This window comes from Myotis yumanensis, unplaced genomic scaffold (genome assembly GCF_028538775.1).
Source record: "Myotis yumanensis isolate MYYU_CA2020_CCGP unplaced genomic scaffold, mMyoYum1.0.hap1 SCAF_5, whole genome shotgun sequence".
In the NCBI taxonomy this organism is placed as follows: domain Eukaryota; kingdom Metazoa; phylum Chordata; class Mammalia; order Chiroptera; family Vespertilionidae; genus Myotis; species Myotis yumanensis.
This window is the reverse complement of record NW_027223756.1, coordinates 37,280,577-37,300,824: the sequence shown is the minus strand read 5'-3', so window position 1 is coordinate 37,300,824 and position 20,248 is coordinate 37,280,577. Positions and strand designations below refer to the sequence as shown.

Sequence of the window (20,248 nt, the reverse complement as noted above, 5' to 3'; positions counted from 1 at the left end):
GGGTGTGGGGAGGGGCGCCGTCTCCTGGCCTGTGCCGCTGTGCGTGTTCCCCTCACTGGCCGCCTTCCTAGCTGCTTGATGCTATTAGGACACAATGAAAGCCACTACTGTAGAACGGCCTGTTTTTAATATTTTTGAAATGTTAAGTCCTTGTCCCTGCACTACTAAGAAGACTGACTCAATCACACTGATATCAACCATACATTTTTTTTACATAATTATAATTTCACGTCATTTCTCTGTGTATTTTGAATAACCACTAGGGCTGTATTTGGGTACTGCTTAAAATGTCTCCAAGTCAACAATTATCTACACTAGCAAATTCTCTCCTAAACTTGAATCATGAGTTTAAAGGCTGATTAACAACACTACAAAATGCTCCATCTCAAAGTGACAACCAACTTCATGACACTAAATAGAATGTAAAGTTATTTCAGAGAGAGGGTGGTGAGCAGGCCTGAAGACCAAACCAAAGATAAAAAACAGCACAGGGATAGAGTAAACAGAGAATTTTCAAACTCTTGGAAGTCACCAACATTTTATTTTATTTTTTTTAGTAGAACCATAATTACTAACATTTATGTAATATATATGTAATAAATAATAATAAGGCACAGATTACTCAAATTTTTTTTGAAAATAATCAATAGGTCAAGTAGGAAGTAGCAATAAAAAATAAATACTAGGTTGGTAAGAAGTGGTGGAAATTTGGAGAGAACACATATTTTCTCTCCTTTTTATATTTTTACTCATCCTTGGTACATGCCAGTGCCATTTCCCCTCATCCGTGTAACAATCCATGTGAATGCTTTCTGGGGTGGCTGATTGAACATGAGAACTTCTAACTGAATGATGTTTAATGAAGACTTTAATTTGGAGAAAAAAAGAAAAGAAGTAGATTCAGAAACAATGTTTACACCAATTTATAAAAGAAGAAACAAAATAACTTCACAAGACAGTTAAACTTTAGTGAGCCTTAGACAAGCTAGCCCCTCTCAGATCCTAGCCAACAGCTGGCTGCCAAGTGACTTCACTTATTCCTTGCAACAACCTTATGACATAGGTATTTTCTGAGGCTTAGATGAAATGTGTGATTTGCCCAAGGCTACCGGTATGTGGTGGAACTGGGTCAGCTGATTCCACTGTCCCGGGAATGGGGACAAAGAATAGTCCTTACCTCGTAAGTTGATTGACAGGAGGAAATATGATAATTCATAAAAAATACTTAGGCCCTAACCGGTTTGGCTCAGTGGATGAGCGTCGGCCTGCAGACTGAAGGGTCCCAGGTTCGATTCCAGTCAAGGGCATGTACCTTGGTTGCGGGCACATCCCCAGTAGGGGGTGTGCTAGAGGCAGCTGATTGATGTTTCTCTCTCATTCATGTTTCTAACTTTCTATTCCTCTCCCTTCCTCTCTGTAAAAATCAATAAAAAATGTTTTTTTAAAAAGTACTTAGTATAGTGCCTGCCTTTGCAAGGAGGAAGAGCTTCAATCATTGACAAATATCTTTATGTTTATTGTCTCAAGTCACCCAGCTCCTGAGCAGCAAAGCTAGAACTGAAACCCAGGTCAGTTGTACTCTAAAACCCATACTCTAACCATAGTGTTGATCTACAGTGTGGAGCTTGCGTACCTGACCTCGTTTCCATTTATAAAGGCCACAGGACAGAAGGGGCACTCCAACAAATTATGTCCCAACACTGAAGCTTTAAAGCTAGCACCTGGCAGATTCTCATTCTAAAATATTTTTGGGAAGACTCCAAACTTTGGGTGCGAAGATTGCACAGTCTTCATAAGTGATCCAGGGCAGGGCTAAGGGAAGACGAACAGCATGGGACCTTCCACGAGATCTGCCTCCCCACCCTGTGCAATTCCCTGGTGTGTGCTTTACATGTGACCTACTTTGCCCACAAAAATATTTTAAATATTACCCATCGATGGAAGTAGGCCTGGGGTCAAAAAACTCACTACACAAACACCGACATCCCATCGAGACTGGAGGAGTGGCAGCTGGGTTTCAATGAGAACTTCTAACACGGTTTTAAGTAAGCATGTTGCAAATCAACCAGCAAGATATTAAAGCTAGTACAATGAAGGAAGGCCTAAGTCAACTTCCCCTGTGCCTGCTGCGTTTTTTTCAGGATGTCCAACACCATTTGGTACTTACAACGATACTTAACTTGCTTTACAGACACATTCATCTCCTCTGGTTGGAATGGTTTTTCAAGGGTCTATTAGTGAATCTGATGTTAACTTTGTAATAATGCATAGACCAGGTAAACAGTATTTTGTTCCTCTGGTCTCTATCCACTTCATGACGTATGCTAGTTGCCAGACAACCTACCACTTAGTAGTTATTCAATAAATGTTTGTTAAAAGAAACTTGAAGACCATTTAGTCTAAACTTGGCCCCAATAAAGGATTTCTTGTAAAGCACCCTAGAAAGACTACCATTCATCATTTGCATAAACACAGTAATGTAACACTTACTACTTTGTGAAGGGGCCTAATTTATTCCCTCATTAGAGGGTTTTCACTGTTACCAAGTTCCTTTCCAAATAGTATCAGCAGTAGACATCACCACTAACTTCTCTGAGCACTTACCTGCATACCCTTCCCAGCACTTTCCACGGCTAGAAAGTGGTAAAGCCAGGACTGGAACCCAGGCCCCCAGTGTCCAGGCTCTTAGCCATCACGCTACTCCATTTACTGGCTGCTGCGCTGCTGCCCTGAGTACAAAAGAACCCCTTCTGCACGGCAGGCTCAAAAACAAGAATTTATCATCTCACTTCTTGATCGAATCTCTCTAACGCCTCACCACTGCTATCCAGACAGACCCCTCGGCCCTCCCCTGAAGCCTGTGTCCTCCATTCCCTCTACCTGCCTGGCATCTCTTACTTCATTCAGTGTGACTTTCAAAAAGGCCACACTCTTGCTCCACTCTGCCTTTACGTTATTACCATGTGCTCCCTCCCCCACCTGGCTCTTTCCAGAGCCACTTCAAATTCGGCTCCCACGGCAGACTTCTCTGGCCCACGAGGAGCTGCCTTTAAATCCGGCACTTTTCTTCATGAATGTCTCACTTCCCCGTGCTGTTAAGGTCCCATTAGAGACAACTATATTTTTGTAATACTCCTTTCATCTTCAAGTCTCCTGCTCAATACTGGATGAAGCCAGTGTATATGGCTTTGGCACTTATCCTGCTTTAGAAATAATTTTAGAAAATTATTAACAAATTCGAATGCAAAAAGTATGAACTATAAAGAAACACCACATTAAAATAACAAAATGATTATTTTTTCTTTCTATTTTTCAATAGTTACATTTTAAGAAGAAACTAGAGAGATAGATATGCTACATTTGTACAGTGACACAACTGGGGTAAAATGTATTTCTCTGGTAATTAATTCAAATGATTATTCTCTAATTAGATACCTTTTTGTTCTTTAACAAACTATCAGTTCATTTGAACTGGGCTCCTTTAAAGTGTCATGCATTTCACAACTATCAAGAGAAATAGGTTACATCAATCAGGAGAGGCTGATACGATACAGAAGCACATGGACCTCTCAGAGGTTGATTCCTTGCTATCACGACACATCCAACACAAGTTGGGCCTGGTGGGCAGGCTGGGGCATAGGGGGAGCCGCTGGTCCACTTACTCAGCCAAGGACTCTGGCTAATAGAGGTGCCACCCTCTGATACCCAGTTCAGGGTGCTCCATGGCAGAGCAGCAGGCTCTTACTACTCTAGCCCCAGAGTGGGGCAAATCACTTCTTCTCACAGTTCCTAGCCAGAACCAATCATGGTCCCACCTAACGGCAAGGCAGCTGGGAAATGAGACATAGTCACTGAGCAGTGATGTTCCTGCCACAAAGGCAGCTCTGGAGATACAAAAATGAAGCAATCCCTGATTATGTGCACACAGTATGCTCCCACCTGTGTGAAAGAGAGGAGAAAGGGGGACAGAAAACCTCTGGAAGAATACAGGAGACACTAATAATACTGTGGCAATAATAGCTTCCTCTCTGGAGGCAAGCTGGTTGACAAGGGACAGGGAGAAAGGGAGACATTTTTAATGGGTATCCTTTCATATCATATGCATGCATTATCTTTTTTAAAACTAAAATAATTTTTAGGCTGTGATGTACACACTTCAAATTAATGAACTGTTTGTTTTTCTGAATAAAGTGCAACCTATTCTAATATAAGAAACTCCAAATCCTTGACTCCTCCTGCGTGAAATTAAACACCTGGAGTAGCAGCGCCATCATTACATCCTTTTGTAAAGCCTGCCGGGTGATCTTGGCTGGCTTCTGTCTGTCACTACTAAGCAGGTAATGAGAAAAGCACGAAAATTGATAAAATGACTCCTTTTGGAAGTTATTTTACTGTTAATTCAATTTAGCAACCACTTTCTAAAGTAAAACTCCTTTTCTATAAGTATATATTTTTGTCTGCTAAGCTGAACCCTATACAAAATACAGCAAACAAACCCTCCTGGGTTTCCAAAAAGAAAAACAACAGTGCTGTTTCAGAATGCATTAGAATATGGGATGCACTGAGATAGTCTTTTCCAAAGTCATAATCAATGCCGTCAAATAATATTTACGTACTGCATATGCCAGATGTGCCAGGGGCCAGCTCTGGAGCTCATGACAAGATAACCCAACCGCATATCTGTTCCATTCATGCGGTTGTCTTCAACAAAAGTGGGATCCTGCTGACATTCAGCATATGAAGTAAGCCATAAATTATGCAATAAGTAACAGTCAAGTCTCTAGAAAGACTTCCATAATTCACTTCAATTTTAATATAAAAAACAGGACTAAAAAAAGAAAACCCAGGCTCATAATATCCCATTCACAATATTCTAAATACCAGGCTCCAAGAGAAATAGCGCTCTATCAAGGTTGTGTGATATCCTTACAGGTTTTATTTCTAAATTTATGCTAAGCATATTACACAGCCAACATTTTACTACACCAAGTTGGTTCATAAATAGCCTGCGAGTATGTCTCAAGAACTACAATATACTGTCCACATTTATATTTTAGTGGAAAATCAACTACCACACATAGCTTTCAAATATAAGTATTATGCTTTCTAAACTGAATGTGTTTGGGTGTATGAAAAGCATTTTCCTTATCAGGCTTCCTGACAACGTGGGCTCTTCTGAAAGGTCACAGGCACTGTCATTTAGCCTGCCTTTAGCTTCCAAATAGGTTTACTCAACCAATGTTAGTGATTTCCAAAACCATATCTCATTTTTTTTTTCTAAATCACTGAGGTAAAGCAAATAACCTAAGTTGCCAACCCTATCACTGCCTTATATAATCCATTATTAAACCTATACAGGGAATCAGTAATTATTACATTGCCAATATCGAAACATATGAGACCAAATCCAACGTGAGTTTAGGACAAAAACAAAAATGAAAAGAAATTTTAGTTCACACTGTGTTATGTATAAACTGAAGACAGATGGCATTATTCTGTGGGTATGCAAACAATTTCCAGGACTTTCAAGTCAGAGACGGCCGTAATACCAAATACCACTAAGACACATTTTTTGATATGTTAACATCTCTGAAGTCTTCAAATGAATCATATGTTACACTGTAATTATTGGTGTTTCTTTTTTAGTGGTACATAAAACAATGGTATGACTTTCTATCAGAGTTAACTTAGATTACCTGAAATATGATAATGTTAATAATAGCTAACATGTATTGAACACTGACTATGTACCAGATACTGCATGTGGATTATTTCATTTAATATCCACAACACTTATTTTACCCATTTTTATAGCTAAGGACACTAAGAGGTGAGGTCACTTGTCTAAAGGCACAGATTGGCTCCATCCCAGCTTTTACCACCCTGGTCACCGGCTTAATGGAGGGAAGAGTTTTGGGGTCTGAGAGAGCCAATAATTTCTTGAAGCATGGGTTCAAAGCTCAGCCAAGCATCCTAAAAGCACATTGTATAAAATGAATATAGGAGCAAAAATACAGAGCTCCAAATATCAAGAACAGATATATAAATTCAAAGCCTTTAGTGTAGGGAAGAGTTGGTGATCATCTATCTAATAAAAAATTATACACTTGCATAAAACCAATTTTTTCTCTTTCTACACAATCTGAATTCAATTTACAAACAATTAACATGAATGTTTCTTTCTTAAAATACCTTATTATCTCTAGAGAAATGATGTAAGAACACATTCCTACAATCTGAATTTCTGTTTAAATCTTAGTATTGAAATAATCCCAAATAAAAACACACTATACAACAATCCAGAAACGTTCTATAATACAAATTGACAGTGGAATTTGTTGGGGTTAGTTTACATATAAAGCCACCATTCCTAACGCTTGGCAAAAATGTTTGGCACTTTTACAAAAATGCATCTTTTGTTTCACACGACTACAAAGAAGGTACTCCTTTTTCAGAAGTTCATTAAACAGTAGCTTTACCATTCTTACACTCAGCATATACAAAACTATCATTATACTTTAAAAACAACAAAAACGGCATTGTCTACTTATTTGTTAGCTGCCTTCCTAACATCCATTTTTCCTGTTCCCTCACAGGCCCCAGTCCTTTGTTGGGTAGTACTACCACCATTACTAGATTCCATGGTGGACCTTCATTGTCCAACCAGCAGTCCCATCATCCTAGCCACAGTGGTTGGTTCAGAGACGCACACATGACCCAAATTAGGTCAAGCAGACGAGAGGATTCAACTCCAGGACTCCTACTCCAGGAGCGAGCTGTTCAAGAAGTGGACTTCCAGCCTTTCTGCTGGTTAGCGCTAGAAGCAGATAGCCACGGGAGCTGCTGGTAGTAACCTTTTGAACACACAGGGAAGAGCCAAGAAGGGCTCTGAGTTCACTGTGAAATGAAGGGAGACCAGCTTCTTGCCATGCACATGTAACTCGTGAAATCTGAATAAACCCTGTCAACTGTACCAATGTTGACTGTCAATTCCCTGGTTTTGATATTATACCATAGTTATGTACAATGTTAACAATGGGGGAGGGTAAGTGAAGGGCACAAGGACCTCCCTGTACATTTCTTTGCAACTTTCTGTGAATCTATAATTACTTCAAAATTAAAAGCTAAAAATATATTGCATATTTGAAAGTTGCTGAAGTACATTTTAAAAGTTCTCATCACAAGCCCAGCCGGAGTGGCTCAGTTGGTTGAGCATCGTCCTGTGCACCAAGATTAGATTCCTGGTCAAGGCACATACCTGGGTTGCAGGTTCGATCCCCAGTTGTGCACATAGGGAAGCCAATCTATCTGTGTTTCTCTCTCTCTCCCTTCCTCTGTCTATGTCATCAGGTGAGGATTAAAAAAAAGTTCTCATCACCAGGAAAAAAAGTTTTTTTTTAACTATGTAATATGATAGATGTTAACTAGACATTGTGGTGATCATTTCACAATGCATACAAATATCAAATTATTATGTTGTACACCTGAAATTAATATGTTATATGTAAAAGATATCTCAAGTAAAAAAAACACACAAAAGCAGAATAACAATTGTTTTTAAAATAATAATAAATTAAATAGATAAAACTCACATGGTGTGTGAAAAGTATGCATCTATTTCTTTTTGGACCAAATATATGGAATTTCGGTTTATAATATAGTCTATATAACTCTCTGTTCATATTATTTTAATAACAGTACTAGTTATTTGAAAAGAAAACAAATCTGAATCTACACAGGAGATCTCAGGAAGAAAACCTGATATGTAAACAAAATACTACATAATAAATTAGCAACTAGTTATTACAGTTTTGACTATACTTCTTTTTGACCCTTTTTAATATTACGCCCAAGTACAGACCTAGATTTTTTTATATAAAGATATTTGCTAGTGCCTGGTGGGGGGGGGGGGGGGGCGGGGTGCCAGCAATCTGAGTTTCAACAAGCCTCCTGGGTGGCTCTGACACACACCAGGGCAGAACATTCATTCTCAACAGGGCAACATTGCCTAGAAGGGAGCTGAAAATTGTGCCCTGGGAGAGGAAAAAACCTTAGGTATTATAATGCTTATACCAAAGCTATACCCTACCTAAATAATAAAGTTAATAAAAAATGTCTACGGCTGCCATGTAAGGTATGGATTGGAGAAAAGTGAAAGTAGAAGTAAAACCACAAGATGATACCATGCCACACCCACCATAAAGGTTAAAATGAAAAAGAAAATACCAAGTTTGGCAAAGATGTGGAGCCACTGGGACTCTCGCACACCGCTGAGGGGAATGTACATTGGTACAATCACTTGGTAAAGTGTTGGACAGTTTTGTCAAAGTTGAACATCTGCCTACGTTGTGACCCAGCACTTCCATTCCTAAGTATATACCCAGTGGAAATGCATACATATCTCACCAAAAGACACACATGTGAATGTTCATAGTGCACCATTCATAACAGCCAAACACTTGAAACTACCCAACTGCCCATCAACCAGTAAAGGGATAAATTATGGTACATTCACATAATAGCACACTGTTCTGCAAAAAGGATGAATGATAAACAACCAAACACAACAATATAGGCAAATCTCACAAATAGAATGTTAAACAAAGGAAGCCAGTCACAAAGGATTGCATACTGTATGATTCCATTAATATGAAATTCAAAAGCATGCCAGGACAGTGATTATCTTTGGGGAGTGGGGCGTAGAAACTGGGAAGGGAGCTTGTGGAGTATTTCAGGTACTAATAAACATTCTATTTCTTGATCTAGGTCAGAGTTTCTCCAGCACTACTGACATTTTGGACGGGATAATCCTTTGTTGTGGGGGTCTGAGTGTGCATTATAAGCTATTTAGCGGCATCCCTGGCTTCTACCCACTAGATGCCAGTACCACCCACACAGCTGTAATGATAAAAAATGTCTCCAGACATTGTCAAATGTCCCCTGGGAGGCAAAACTGCTCCCAGTTGAAAATCATTGATCTATGATATAGTTACACAGGTACGTTCAGTTCATGAAATATCAACAAACTGTACACTGCTTTTTTCTGTATGTATCGATATTCAATATACAGAAGCAGGAAAATATTTAGGAGATAACTATCGCAGGCATCCCAGTGAGAGGTGACATTGCCTAGGACTAGGGTGGTAATAGCAGAGATGGAGAGAAGGAAAAAGATTCAGGATATGGTATATGAGGTAAGAGTTGACAACTTCTAGAGAATGAGAAAAAAGAGAACCAAGGAATGCTTTTTGTCCAAGCAACTGACTGGTTGATGATGTCATTTACTAAGATGGGGCAATCAGGGTTGGAGCATCTTGGGGAATAGTTAAGGAGGGGGATAAAATCACAAGTTATCCAGAGGCAACCCATATGCTGCTCCTGTACAAGAAAATATAACATGTACTCTCAACTCTTTCAAACAGTCAGTCTTCAATTTGGTTTCTCCATCTCTCTCCCCATTGTACACAACTGAACTTGTCACTGGCCATCCCTAAATTGTCAGACCCTGGGAAGCTCCGTGCTGCCCTGACAGACACCTGGCCATCCTGACTACTGCTCCCGGAGCTGAAGCCAGAGGCCGTGAACACAGAGGGAAAGTGGAGGGGCTACAGCAGCCGGGAGAAAGGGCAATGTTAGCAAGTTGCTTTGCATCTCCACTTTAGAATCAGCCAAAATGAGGACTTTTATAATTAATCTTTTAACATTTTTGTAATGGAGAAATAAATACTATTATAGCAAAGTGGTTTGGGTTACAAGTAACATTTAAATAAAAAAGGGCAAGCATCTGTCCAAGCAAGAGATGATTACAGCTTGAACTAGAATGGGGCCAATGGACAATAACAGAAGACATAGTCCAGACAAGCTGTGGTAGAGAAATGACAGGACTTGAGGATAAATTAGATATGAATGACAATGAGTCTTGATTTTTGGTTTGAGCAACTGGATAGATCTAATGAAGTGGGGAAGACTGGGGAGAGGACGGTTTCTGGGGCGGGGGAACCAAGAAGACTGTCTTGGACATGTTAAGTTTAAGGTGTCTACTGGCATGTTGGGGGGCGGGGAAGAGCAATGTCATGTTTCCAACCTTCCATAATTATAAAGGGAAAAAGGCTACCTTATCACAGAAAGCTTGTCTAATTTTATGAGTGTGAATTACCTTCACTAAAGCCTAAGAAGAGTTCGACTAATGTCCCATGAGTAAATGTGAGCCTTCTCCTGCATATGACTGTTGATTTTCTGGGAAAGCATGTACATTTATTACAGTTGGATTAAATGTGCTTCTGAGTATTTTATTTGCACATGAAATGGTTATTCATTTAAGACAGGAGAAAGTATTCTTTTCTCTTCTGTAGAATGTGTTTTTTAAAAAACTGCATGCTAACATGTTTGTTTGTTTTTTAACCTAGAAATAAAAACACATGCAAAAAGAACCCAAACCCTTTTTCAACTTGGCTTGATATTTTGGCTCAAGTGAGGAAATATATAGAACTCTTTGGAAACTATGAAAAAAAAAAGATATGAGACATTAATAATACTGACATGTATAAACAGGCAGCAAGTAATTCTCAAATCTATAATTTGTAGGAAAATATATAAAAATACAATCCAGTAATAGTTAGGATTTTTATCCCACTGATCTAATAGAAAAAAAGGCAATAAATTACCTGCCTGATATAGAAAAAGCAAGAGATAAAACCAACCCCAAAAGACATTCCAAATAAATGATATAAACCAGCACTATTATTTAGAATCAAGACCCATCTTTCAAAGGACTCACCATAGAAAGTAGATCTAGGGAGGACCAGATTTCTGAACCTGAAAAGAATCATTTAGGCTTACTTTAATACTAGAGGCTCGGTGCACGAATTTGTGCACGGGTGGGGTCCCTCAGCCTGGCCAGTAATTGAGGACTATCTGGCGGGGGGGGGGGGGGGCGGGGAGGGTGCCCAGCTGGCCAGCGGGGAGGGACCCCGGGAGGTTGGCTGGCCGGTCAGGGGGCTGGTGGGGGTTGGGGGGGAAGAGGCTGCTGGAGGTTGGCTGCGGGAGCGCACTGACCACCAGGAGGCAACTCCTGTGTTGAGCGTCTGCTCCCTGGTGGTCAGTACACATCATAGTGGCTGGCCGTGGGCTGGCCCTGCCCCTGATCAGGGTTGGGGGCCAGATGGGGGGACTGCAGGCGATTGGCCGGCAGGCCCCGCCCCCTGGTTGAACTCCTGGTTGAACTCCGGGTCGAGGGGACAATTTGCATATTAGGCTTTTATTATATAGGACAGTACCAAACTGCCCTCCTTATTCTATTGTATCAACTTACATCTCAACCAACAGTGTGAAAGAGTTTCTGCTTTCTACACCTTTGTCATCATGACATATTTTCAAACTCTTTGGTCTCTGCCAATCTACTAGATGAAAAACTGTTTCACTTTTAGTTTTAATTGGTATTTTGTTTAGTATGAATAGGGCTATGTCTTTTTACATATTTAAAATTCCTTTTCATTCTTCTCTGTGAATTATCCATATTCTTTGCCCAATAGGTTACTGGCCTTTTTGTCACTGGTTTTGAAAGATCTTTATATATTAAGGAAGCTAGACTTTCATTTTCATACAGATTGCAAATTGTTTTCCCGAGTTTGTTTTTGCATATTGATTTTTAACCAATTTTATTTTTCCATGGAAAAATTTTCTATCCAACTATTATACTAAGGTTTTTTTAATTACTTATAATTGCTTTTCAGCTGATTCTTTTGCATTTAAGATATAAAATCATATCACCTGCAAATAATAGCAATTTTGCTTGCTTTCTGATGTCTTCCTCTAGTTAATAACAACTGTGACAGTGTACATCCCTGTACTGTTCCTGATTTTAATAGAAATGCTTCCAAGATTTCATAAGTGAAGATGATGCTGGCTTTGGCTTGCAACATGATTTCTCTAATGGACTCTCTGAATGCGTAGAGAATTTAACAATTTGTTCTTGAGCATTATTTTTCCATGCTTATCAACAGGTTCTACAGTTGTTCTTCAGTGTCAATGTACATCATTAGCCTTAGCATTTACATGATGATTTAGGAATAAGAAGTAAAAGGAATCTAGGACTGTATTTACATTGTGCTGCTCTATAAATAATTCATAACTGCTCATCAAGCTATTTAATTAATATCAAGTCCTTGTGCAATACAAAAAGGCAGGTATATTGCATTTTGGATAGAAAAACAGTCATGAAAATATTATAATTCCATCCACCCCCCTCTTCATTGTGGCATGTTTATGAGTAGAATTCAGACCTTCTGATTTCTAACCCAGTGTTTCAGCCACAAGAAAGCACTGTAGCCTTTAGAGAATTTAGCAGATGCCCAACATACGAAGAAGAAAGCAGGCTGCCATCTATAACCCGCAGCTTCAGCAACCTCCAAGTTGGACTCAGGAGCTTCAAACATCTGAAATGCATCACCCAGCAGCCAGCATAATAGGTTCGTGCTCAGTGATACATGATGTTGCCGACATTCCTCAGCCAATTAGAATTCCTTTCAGCTGCAATGGAGGTGAACACAGCTGGAATTACAGAGTGGGGTGCATCACCAGCCGCACTGATTGTACATTATTTAAGCTTTGTTTTAAAACAATAAAAGGATTTTCCCCCTTTCATCCCGAAATATGGAAACGTCATTCCACTTAGTTAAATATCTAAATGGAGTAAATTGCATCTGTAGACACAACAGTAATTCTAACATTTTAAAAAGATTTGCCTGATCTAGATGGCTAGGAGCTTTTGTTTTTCCAACATAGCTCTGCAGCTCTTCTTTGACTAGATGGCTTTAAGGACCAGTCAGCTGGAGTCAGAGCGCTGTGGACAACAAGCCAACCTAAGGTAGGGGCTTTCTCTCAATGAAACTCACCTACAACGAGCCAACCTAAGGTAGGGGCTTTCTCTCAATGAAACTCACCTACAATGAGCCAACCTAAGGTAAGGGCTTTCTCTCAATGAAACTCACCTACTACGAGCCAACCTAAGGTAGGGGCTTTCTCTCAGTGAAACTCACCTACAACAAGCCAACCTAAGGTAGGGGCTTTCTCTCAATGAAACTCACCTACAATGAGCCAACCAATAATTTAACTTGCTCAGTGACCCTAACCCCACACAATTTTAATTCTCTATTTGTTAAAAAAAATATTTAACCTCTAAAATGGTTTTGAAATCACAAAAATTTGACTCAAATAAAAATCCTAAAAGTTAGGGTTTCTCAATTAAAAAATACCAAAATTATTTCATCATGTCAGGTTTTTTGTACTTCTTTTTCAGTCTAGCATGCACTAAAATAGATAATTCAGCTATTTTAACTTTTAACCAGTGCCCGAAAATGTGTTACACAACAACCAGTCTAGTTAACTGGATCATTAAGCTGATGTTGAAATATTATGGGTCAATCTTTCTTTTTTGTATTCATGAGGAAATACTTCTTCACCAGTGACTCAGCCCCCAGAACCTCCCCGGTTCACCCAATGTTCCACACTAAAACCTGAAAATGTAACCAAACAGAGAAAATGAAAACCTGTAGAAGAGAAGGAAAACTCGAAGTGCAGACACCACTGGCATAATTGCAAAATAGAAGTTTTGAAATCTGACCAATAAATGGACTTGCAGTAAAAAATTCTACTGGGACACATCACAACTACTGCAAAAGTACAGATAGAAATAAGTACATGAGATATTTCATTTCTCAAGTCTGTAAGTTGGGTCAAGAAAATGAAAAAGGAAAAATGAATTTATAAAAGGTTTTTCTTAAGACAACACAAATGTGATCAAATAACAAAATAATAGTCCTGTATATGACGGGAGACCAAGATGGCGGCGTAGGTAAACACCAGAGACCGCTGCCGCAAACAACCATTTCAAAAATACAACTAAAAGACTGAACGGACATCACCCAGAACCACAGGAAGGCTGGCTGAAGAGAGACTCTACAACTAGAAGGAAAGAGAACAGCAAATCGAGGCTCAGAGGCGGCGCAGCATGGAAAATACAAAGGTTTGCAGCGGCTGCCGGGGTTCTGAGAAGCAGAGCCTCTGGGAACGGGACTGAGCGTGGCCATAACTGCTCCCTCCGCCCACCCTGTTGAGCCCGCCCCGCCCAAAGCCTGCGCACAGCCATTTACCGATCGCCTCAGGCAAAGGCTGGATTAGCGCCTCCCCAGAAGGCAGACGTTTTCCATACAGCTGATTCCTATAGCCAGTCGGCCTGGGGGTCAAATCCCTCTAGTGTTAACTACAACAATTAAGGCTTGGCTAGAACAAGACTGTGCACAGAGACCACAAGGGGGTGCACCAAGAAAGCATAAAAGATGCGGAGACAAAAAAACATGACAGAAATGGAGGATATGGAGCTAAGAATCGAAATTTTGAGGGCTTGCCATAAATTTGTGCAGAGCCTCACGAAAACTAATGAGACCCTCGATGCTACGATAAAGAAATTAGAAAGTAAGCATACACGGACTGAAATAAAGAATATTATACCCAATAGCAGACCAGAGGAGTACAATAATCAAACCAAAGATTCGACAAAAAACACCCAATTGGAAAAGCAAAATGAAAAAAGAATCCGAAAGTGTGAAGATAGTGTAAGGAGCCTCTGGGACAGCTTTAAGCGGTCTAATATCAGAGTCATTGGAGTGCCAGAAGATGAGAGACAGCAAGATATTGAAAACCTATTTCAAGAAATAATGGCAGAAAACTTCCCCCACCTGGTGAAAGAAATGGACTTACAGGTCCAAGAAGCGCAGAGAACCCCAAACAAAAGGAATCCAAAGAGGACCACACCAAGACACATCATCATTAAAATGCCAAGAGCAAAAGACAAAGAGAAAATCTTAAAAGCAGCAAGAGAAAGAGGCTCAATTACCTACAAGGGAATACCCATACGACTGTCAGCTGATTTCTCAACAGAAACTTTGCAGGCCAGAAGGGAATGGCAAGAAATATTCAAAGTGCTGAATACCAAGAACCTACAACCAAGATTACTTTATCCAGCAAAGCTATCATTCAGAATTGAAGGTCAGATAAAGAGCTTCACAGACAAGGAAAAGCTAAAGGAGTTCATCACCGCCAAACCAGTATTATATGAAATGCTGAAAGGTATCCTTTAAGAAGAGGAAGAAGAAGAAAAAGGTAAAGATACAAATTATGAACAACAAACATGCATCTATCAACAAATGAATCTAAGAATCAAGTGAATAAATAACCTGATGTACAGAATGAACTGGTGATTATAATAGAATCAGGGACATAGAAAGGGAATAGACTGACTATTCTTGGGGGAAAAAGGGGTGTGGGAGATGCGGGAAGTGACTGGACAAAAATCATGCACCTGTGGATGAACACAGTGGGTGGGGAGTGAGGGTGGAGGGTGGGGTGGGAGCTGGAAGGAGGGGAGTTATGGGGGGAAAAAAGAGGAACAAATGTAATAATCTGAACAATAAAGATTTAATTATAAAAAAAAAAAAAATAGTCCTGTATATGGCAGAATGTGACTCCTTTTAAGTTTAAGTTTTGCAATAGGATTTGATTTAACTCATTCCACATCCTTAAACAATTCAGCTCAAAGAAGTGCCTTGACTGTACCTCATAAACTTGAGGTCAACCTTGAGGAAAATATGTAAACTCAGGTGCAGTGCAAGGCTAAAACCTGATGGCTAGCAATTCCATCTTATCTGAGTGGCCGATGTTAAAAGTTTTGCCTGCCTTGTATAAGGGAGGTTCTTTGCTGGTACAAAGGGACAAAGGCAACACTCTTAACAGCTTTATCTTTCTTAAGAGCAACCTAACTATTTCAAATCAGTTAGGTCACCTGTTATTTATCAATTAACGTTATTAACAGTTATTACTACTATTTCTCTCCAAGCTGCATCACCCGAATGACAAACACAAGCCAGCCTTACATCACATGAGCGACAACTTAAAAAATAGCCTCCATTCCCATATGCTATCAAGGGAGGTTTCTCTCCCCACCTCTAAGTGGAATTAGAATTTTTTCTCTTCACAACACACAGTCACAATCCAAGAGATAGAAAAACACAAAGAGGTCTGAGAGTATTTCAAGGCATAAAAGCACAGAAAAGTTTAGGCATTTGGTATTTCAACTAACTGGTTAACATTAGATACAACTTAATTTGTTTGAAGAGCACTGTGGAACTCTTAGAGCTCAAAATTCCATTCTTTTACCCAAGTGGCCTAAATACCGTATCTGGGATTCATTTATGTACCACATAAGAACAAAGTTTTTGAAAATCTTGCTTGAATTTAAAATAAAACGGTTTCCCAAGTGTTTGATTGGCCAGTGAACTCTAAAACGTCCGCAAGAGCCAAAACCGGTTTGGCTCAGTGGATAGAGCGTCGGCCTTCGGACTGAAAGGTCCCAGGTTCGATTCCGGTCAAGGGCATGTACCTTGGCAGATGATTGATGTTTCTAACTCTCTATATCTCTCTTCCTTCCTCTCTGTTAAAAATCAATAAAATATATTAAAAAAAATAAATAAATAAAATGTCTGCAAGATAATGCTCTTTAACAAAGATCTCTCTATTTTGAAAATACTGTGCCCAAACCTACTTATACCTTTAAAAACTATTACCCTGCTAAAATACCACAAAGACATTCTTTTAAATTATATTCTTTTATATAAAAAGACTCAAACATTCTTCTACTGTTTAGGCCAGATTTCCAAAGCAGTTCAACAGACTACCTAATAGTTTTTAAAACAAAAGGGATTCCACAGGAATTTTTTAAAAAAGAAGAAATCATAATTGTAATCAATACAAAAAAAGTAATGCTTGGCATAAATCAAACATAAGTCATGTGTTTTAACACAAATTTCTGAATATCAGGATTGAGACCTAACAGAAAACATAAACACCCAACGGTAATTTGGAATAATCCAAATTGACAGATCCTGTAAGGAGAGTCAAATAATGTTATAAATGGAGTTAAGATCTCATTTTATATATGAGGAAACTGAGACCCAGAAAGGTTACATAATTTGTTCCATATCATGCAGTTTATGGCAGGTCTGACCAAAATCAAGCCTTTTAATTCTAAATCCAATGTTCTACTCACCACCAAATATAATTGTAGACCCCAAAATTGTAAATGCTCTTTTATAACACCCATGTCTTCATATTTTGCACTGAATTACCCTATGTGGTATTCACTAGTTAGAATAGCTCTCATTTCTAAAAGTCTCATTTCCAAGTATCACACGTGGAAATAAACTCTGAAACTTGTAACAAAAGTATATGCTCTTGAAAGATGGCTAGCCTACTTGCTAAAAGTGAAGATATTTCAAACTCCCGACAAACTTAAAGATGAGGCCAAAACCCAGCCTATCTTCAAAAAATATCTAGTTCCAACGTTTCTGCGTACATTCACATCAACAGACAACTGGCATCATGTGTGTCCACAATCATCCCTAAACTCTCAATCCTGTTGCAGCAATGACCACACTCTGTCGTGTCATTAACAACATCACCCAGGAAAAGGTGTTTTGGAAAAAACACTCATCATCTGATCCTTTACTATCAAATGAATATTAAAACTCTTTGAATAATTTTTGAAGCATTTCTACATCCATGACATCTAAATTCCTGAATCAAAAAATAATTTGGGAGGACAAACCAAGCCCTCCCTTTCACAAGGAAAAAGCCCACACCCAACCTGCCTATTAGGATTAATACATATTATACACCTGACACAAACATTGTAATTAAAGCCTATTATTTCTAAAACATTAATCACATTTCTACCCCAAATCAGTTACTTTTGCTTTTAACAAAAAAAACCAATCTGATGGCAATTATAGATTTAATTTGTAAATGAAAACCAAATTAAAGTTGTCAGTAATTAAAGTTTTACAAGCATTACAAAGTCAAATACGTGCTTTTATGTAACCATAAAAATAACAATGTATACACTGCATCTACAGAGTAAGAGGTGTTAAAATAAAGGATTGTTTCTCCAGAAGCAAAGATCCCTGGGCTATGCCCGTTACTTCACAAAACCAGGGTCTGGGTCTGGGTCCAAATCATCATCTGATCTGGTCATATTATCTAATCATAACCTGAGCAGGCATTTTTATACCTACAAAAAATTATGACCCTCTTCTTGAAACAAAAAATGGATCATGCAACAACGGTGGATTTTCAAAGGAAAACGATCACCCAGTGCGGTTTTCACAGATTTACCAATGATTTAGGGCTATGCATCTGCCATGAAGTGTCCCGAAAATGCCCACTTGTCTCTTTGAAAGGGACTCTGACTTTGGAGTCCTCATCAGACCCGTCGCTGATGAGAAAAATCCAGGGGAAACCCCCCTTGCAGGGATCAGCCCAAACTTTTCACTTCCTCTTCAGAGCTGGAAATATTCGCGTTTGGAAAGTCCCCCAGCAGAACGGTATTCGCAACACTACAGTCCGGCCTCCGCTAGGCACTGGGACCGGGAGCAGCCGCCCACAGCGAGGAGGCGAGGGCCAGGGGCGGAGGAGGATGCGGACCGGTCCAGCACCCCGGGGCCCGCGAGCCAGGGGCGCCGCCAGCGCACCCCGCCGGCATGTGCACCCACCCACCGCCACGGCGCAGGCCCGCGGCAGAGCTCGGCGCTCACCCTGGAAGGTGGCACTCCAGCCGCCCAGGAGACACAGGCATTTCATTGAAGACTGCATGAGCGAAGCGGGGGGCCAGTAGTGTGCGCGGTGGGGGAGAAGGAGCGGGGGATCCACACCTAACGGGGCCTCCGGGATGGGGAGGCCGAGGGGGGGCGCGATGGTGAAGTGCAAGGCAGGAAGGAAGGAATGCGGGGAGCGCAGCAGGACCCGAGAGCGCCTGGCCTGGGAGCGAAAGGAAGTGGACGAGACCGGAGCGGGCTGGGCGGAGGGGCGGCGAGGAGCACGGGCCCGGGAGGAGCCGCGAGAGCGGACGGAGGAATTCGGGGCTGAAGGAAAGGGTGGAGGCCGCGAGACAGAAGCCGGGGGCGGGGCTGGCGATAAGCGAGGGCGGGGCCAAGAGAAAATGAGGGGCGGAGTTTGGGAGAGAAAGTGAGGGGGCGAGACTGGGGGAGCAGGAGGGGGCGGGGCCAGGAGCAGAGGAGCCGGGGGGCCGAGAGGGGGTGCGGGAGGAGGTGGGAGGGGGGCGGCGGGAGGGAGAAGCGTCCCGGCAGGTAGGGGGCAGGCGGGGAAGCCAGAAGCCGGGAAGGTGGTGAGGAGAGGGGCGGGCCGGGAGGGAAAGGCGAGGGCAGGTGAGGGGACCGGGAGGAGGGGAGGGAGGGGGACGAGCGCGGGAGGCGGGCTCCGGAGGGAGAAGCGGGGGGACCCCGGGGAGGGAAGGGGGAGCGGGACGAGAAGGATGGAGGGGGGAGGCGAGGGGGCGGGGCCAGGAGGAGAGGACCGAGGGGGCAGGTGGGGGCAGGAGGGCGGCGAGAAGGCAGAGGGGAGGGGGAGACGCGAGGGGGCGGGGCCGGAGAGCGAGGGGGCGGGGCCGGAGGGAGAAGCGAGGGGCACTCGCCGAGGGGGGTGACGAGGTCCTGGGACAACGGCCGACGTGGGGGAGGGCCACTCCCGCAGGGCGCTCTGCGGGGAATGCCGGGCGGCCGAGGGGCCGTGCGGGGCGGGTGGGCGCTGTGGGGGCGGCGTGGGCCTCCCGCCCGCCGTACCTGTCAGACGGATCTTGATGCTGGAGCCGTTCCTGCGCGTCCCGGGGTTCGACATCTCCCGCCAACGATCGGGTAGCCGGGGATCCAGCGCCGCCGCCCCCCGGCCCGGCCCGGCCCGGCCCCGCCGCCGCCGCCTCAAGGTTACGGCTCCGGGCTGGGCGCCGGGGTCCGAGCCGGGACACCAACTCCGCGGCCCAGGCGTCCGGGCGGCGGGCGGATGCTCGAGCCGGGAGATCCGCGCTGGACCCGGCGCCTCTGACCCTGGCTCGCTCCCAGCCCAGCCCAGTCCGGAGCCGCCGCCACCGCCGCCGCCTTCACCGCCTCTGAGCCGGACGCCTGCCGCCCTCGCCGCTTCCGCCGCCGCCGCCGCCGCCTCCCCGAGCCGCGCGCGCTCTCGCTGCCGTGCCGGCCCGGCCCGCGCGCGCCCCGGTGTGCGCCCCCGCGCCTGCGAGCGTGCGCGTCCCCGTGGGGCACGTCGGGGCGGGGCGGGGCGGGGCGCGCGGCTGCGTTGCCCGCCCCGCCTCGGGCGCGCGGGGTCTCTGTCCCGTGGCCCGGCTTCC

At 42.5% G+C, this 20,248-nt stretch overlaps 1 protein-coding gene across 4 annotated transcripts in view; it reads right to left on the bottom strand.

The window, feature by feature from the left end:
- Positions 1-20,036, bottom strand: part of SMURF1 (SMAD specific E3 ubiquitin protein ligase 1) — an 84,710-nt gene extending 64,674 nt beyond the window's left edge. For all 4 annotated transcript variants that reach the window (XM_070415065.1, XM_070415066.1, XM_070415067.1 and 1 more), the window contains exon 1: positions 19,689-20,036. In XM_070415065.1, coding sequence (XP_070271166.1) covers positions 19,689-19,743 — 55 coding nt within the window. In that variant the 5' untranslated portion in view covers positions 19,744-20,036. The remainder of the gene's footprint in view (positions 1-19,688) is intronic.
- Positions 20,037-20,248: the final 212 nt, after the last annotated feature.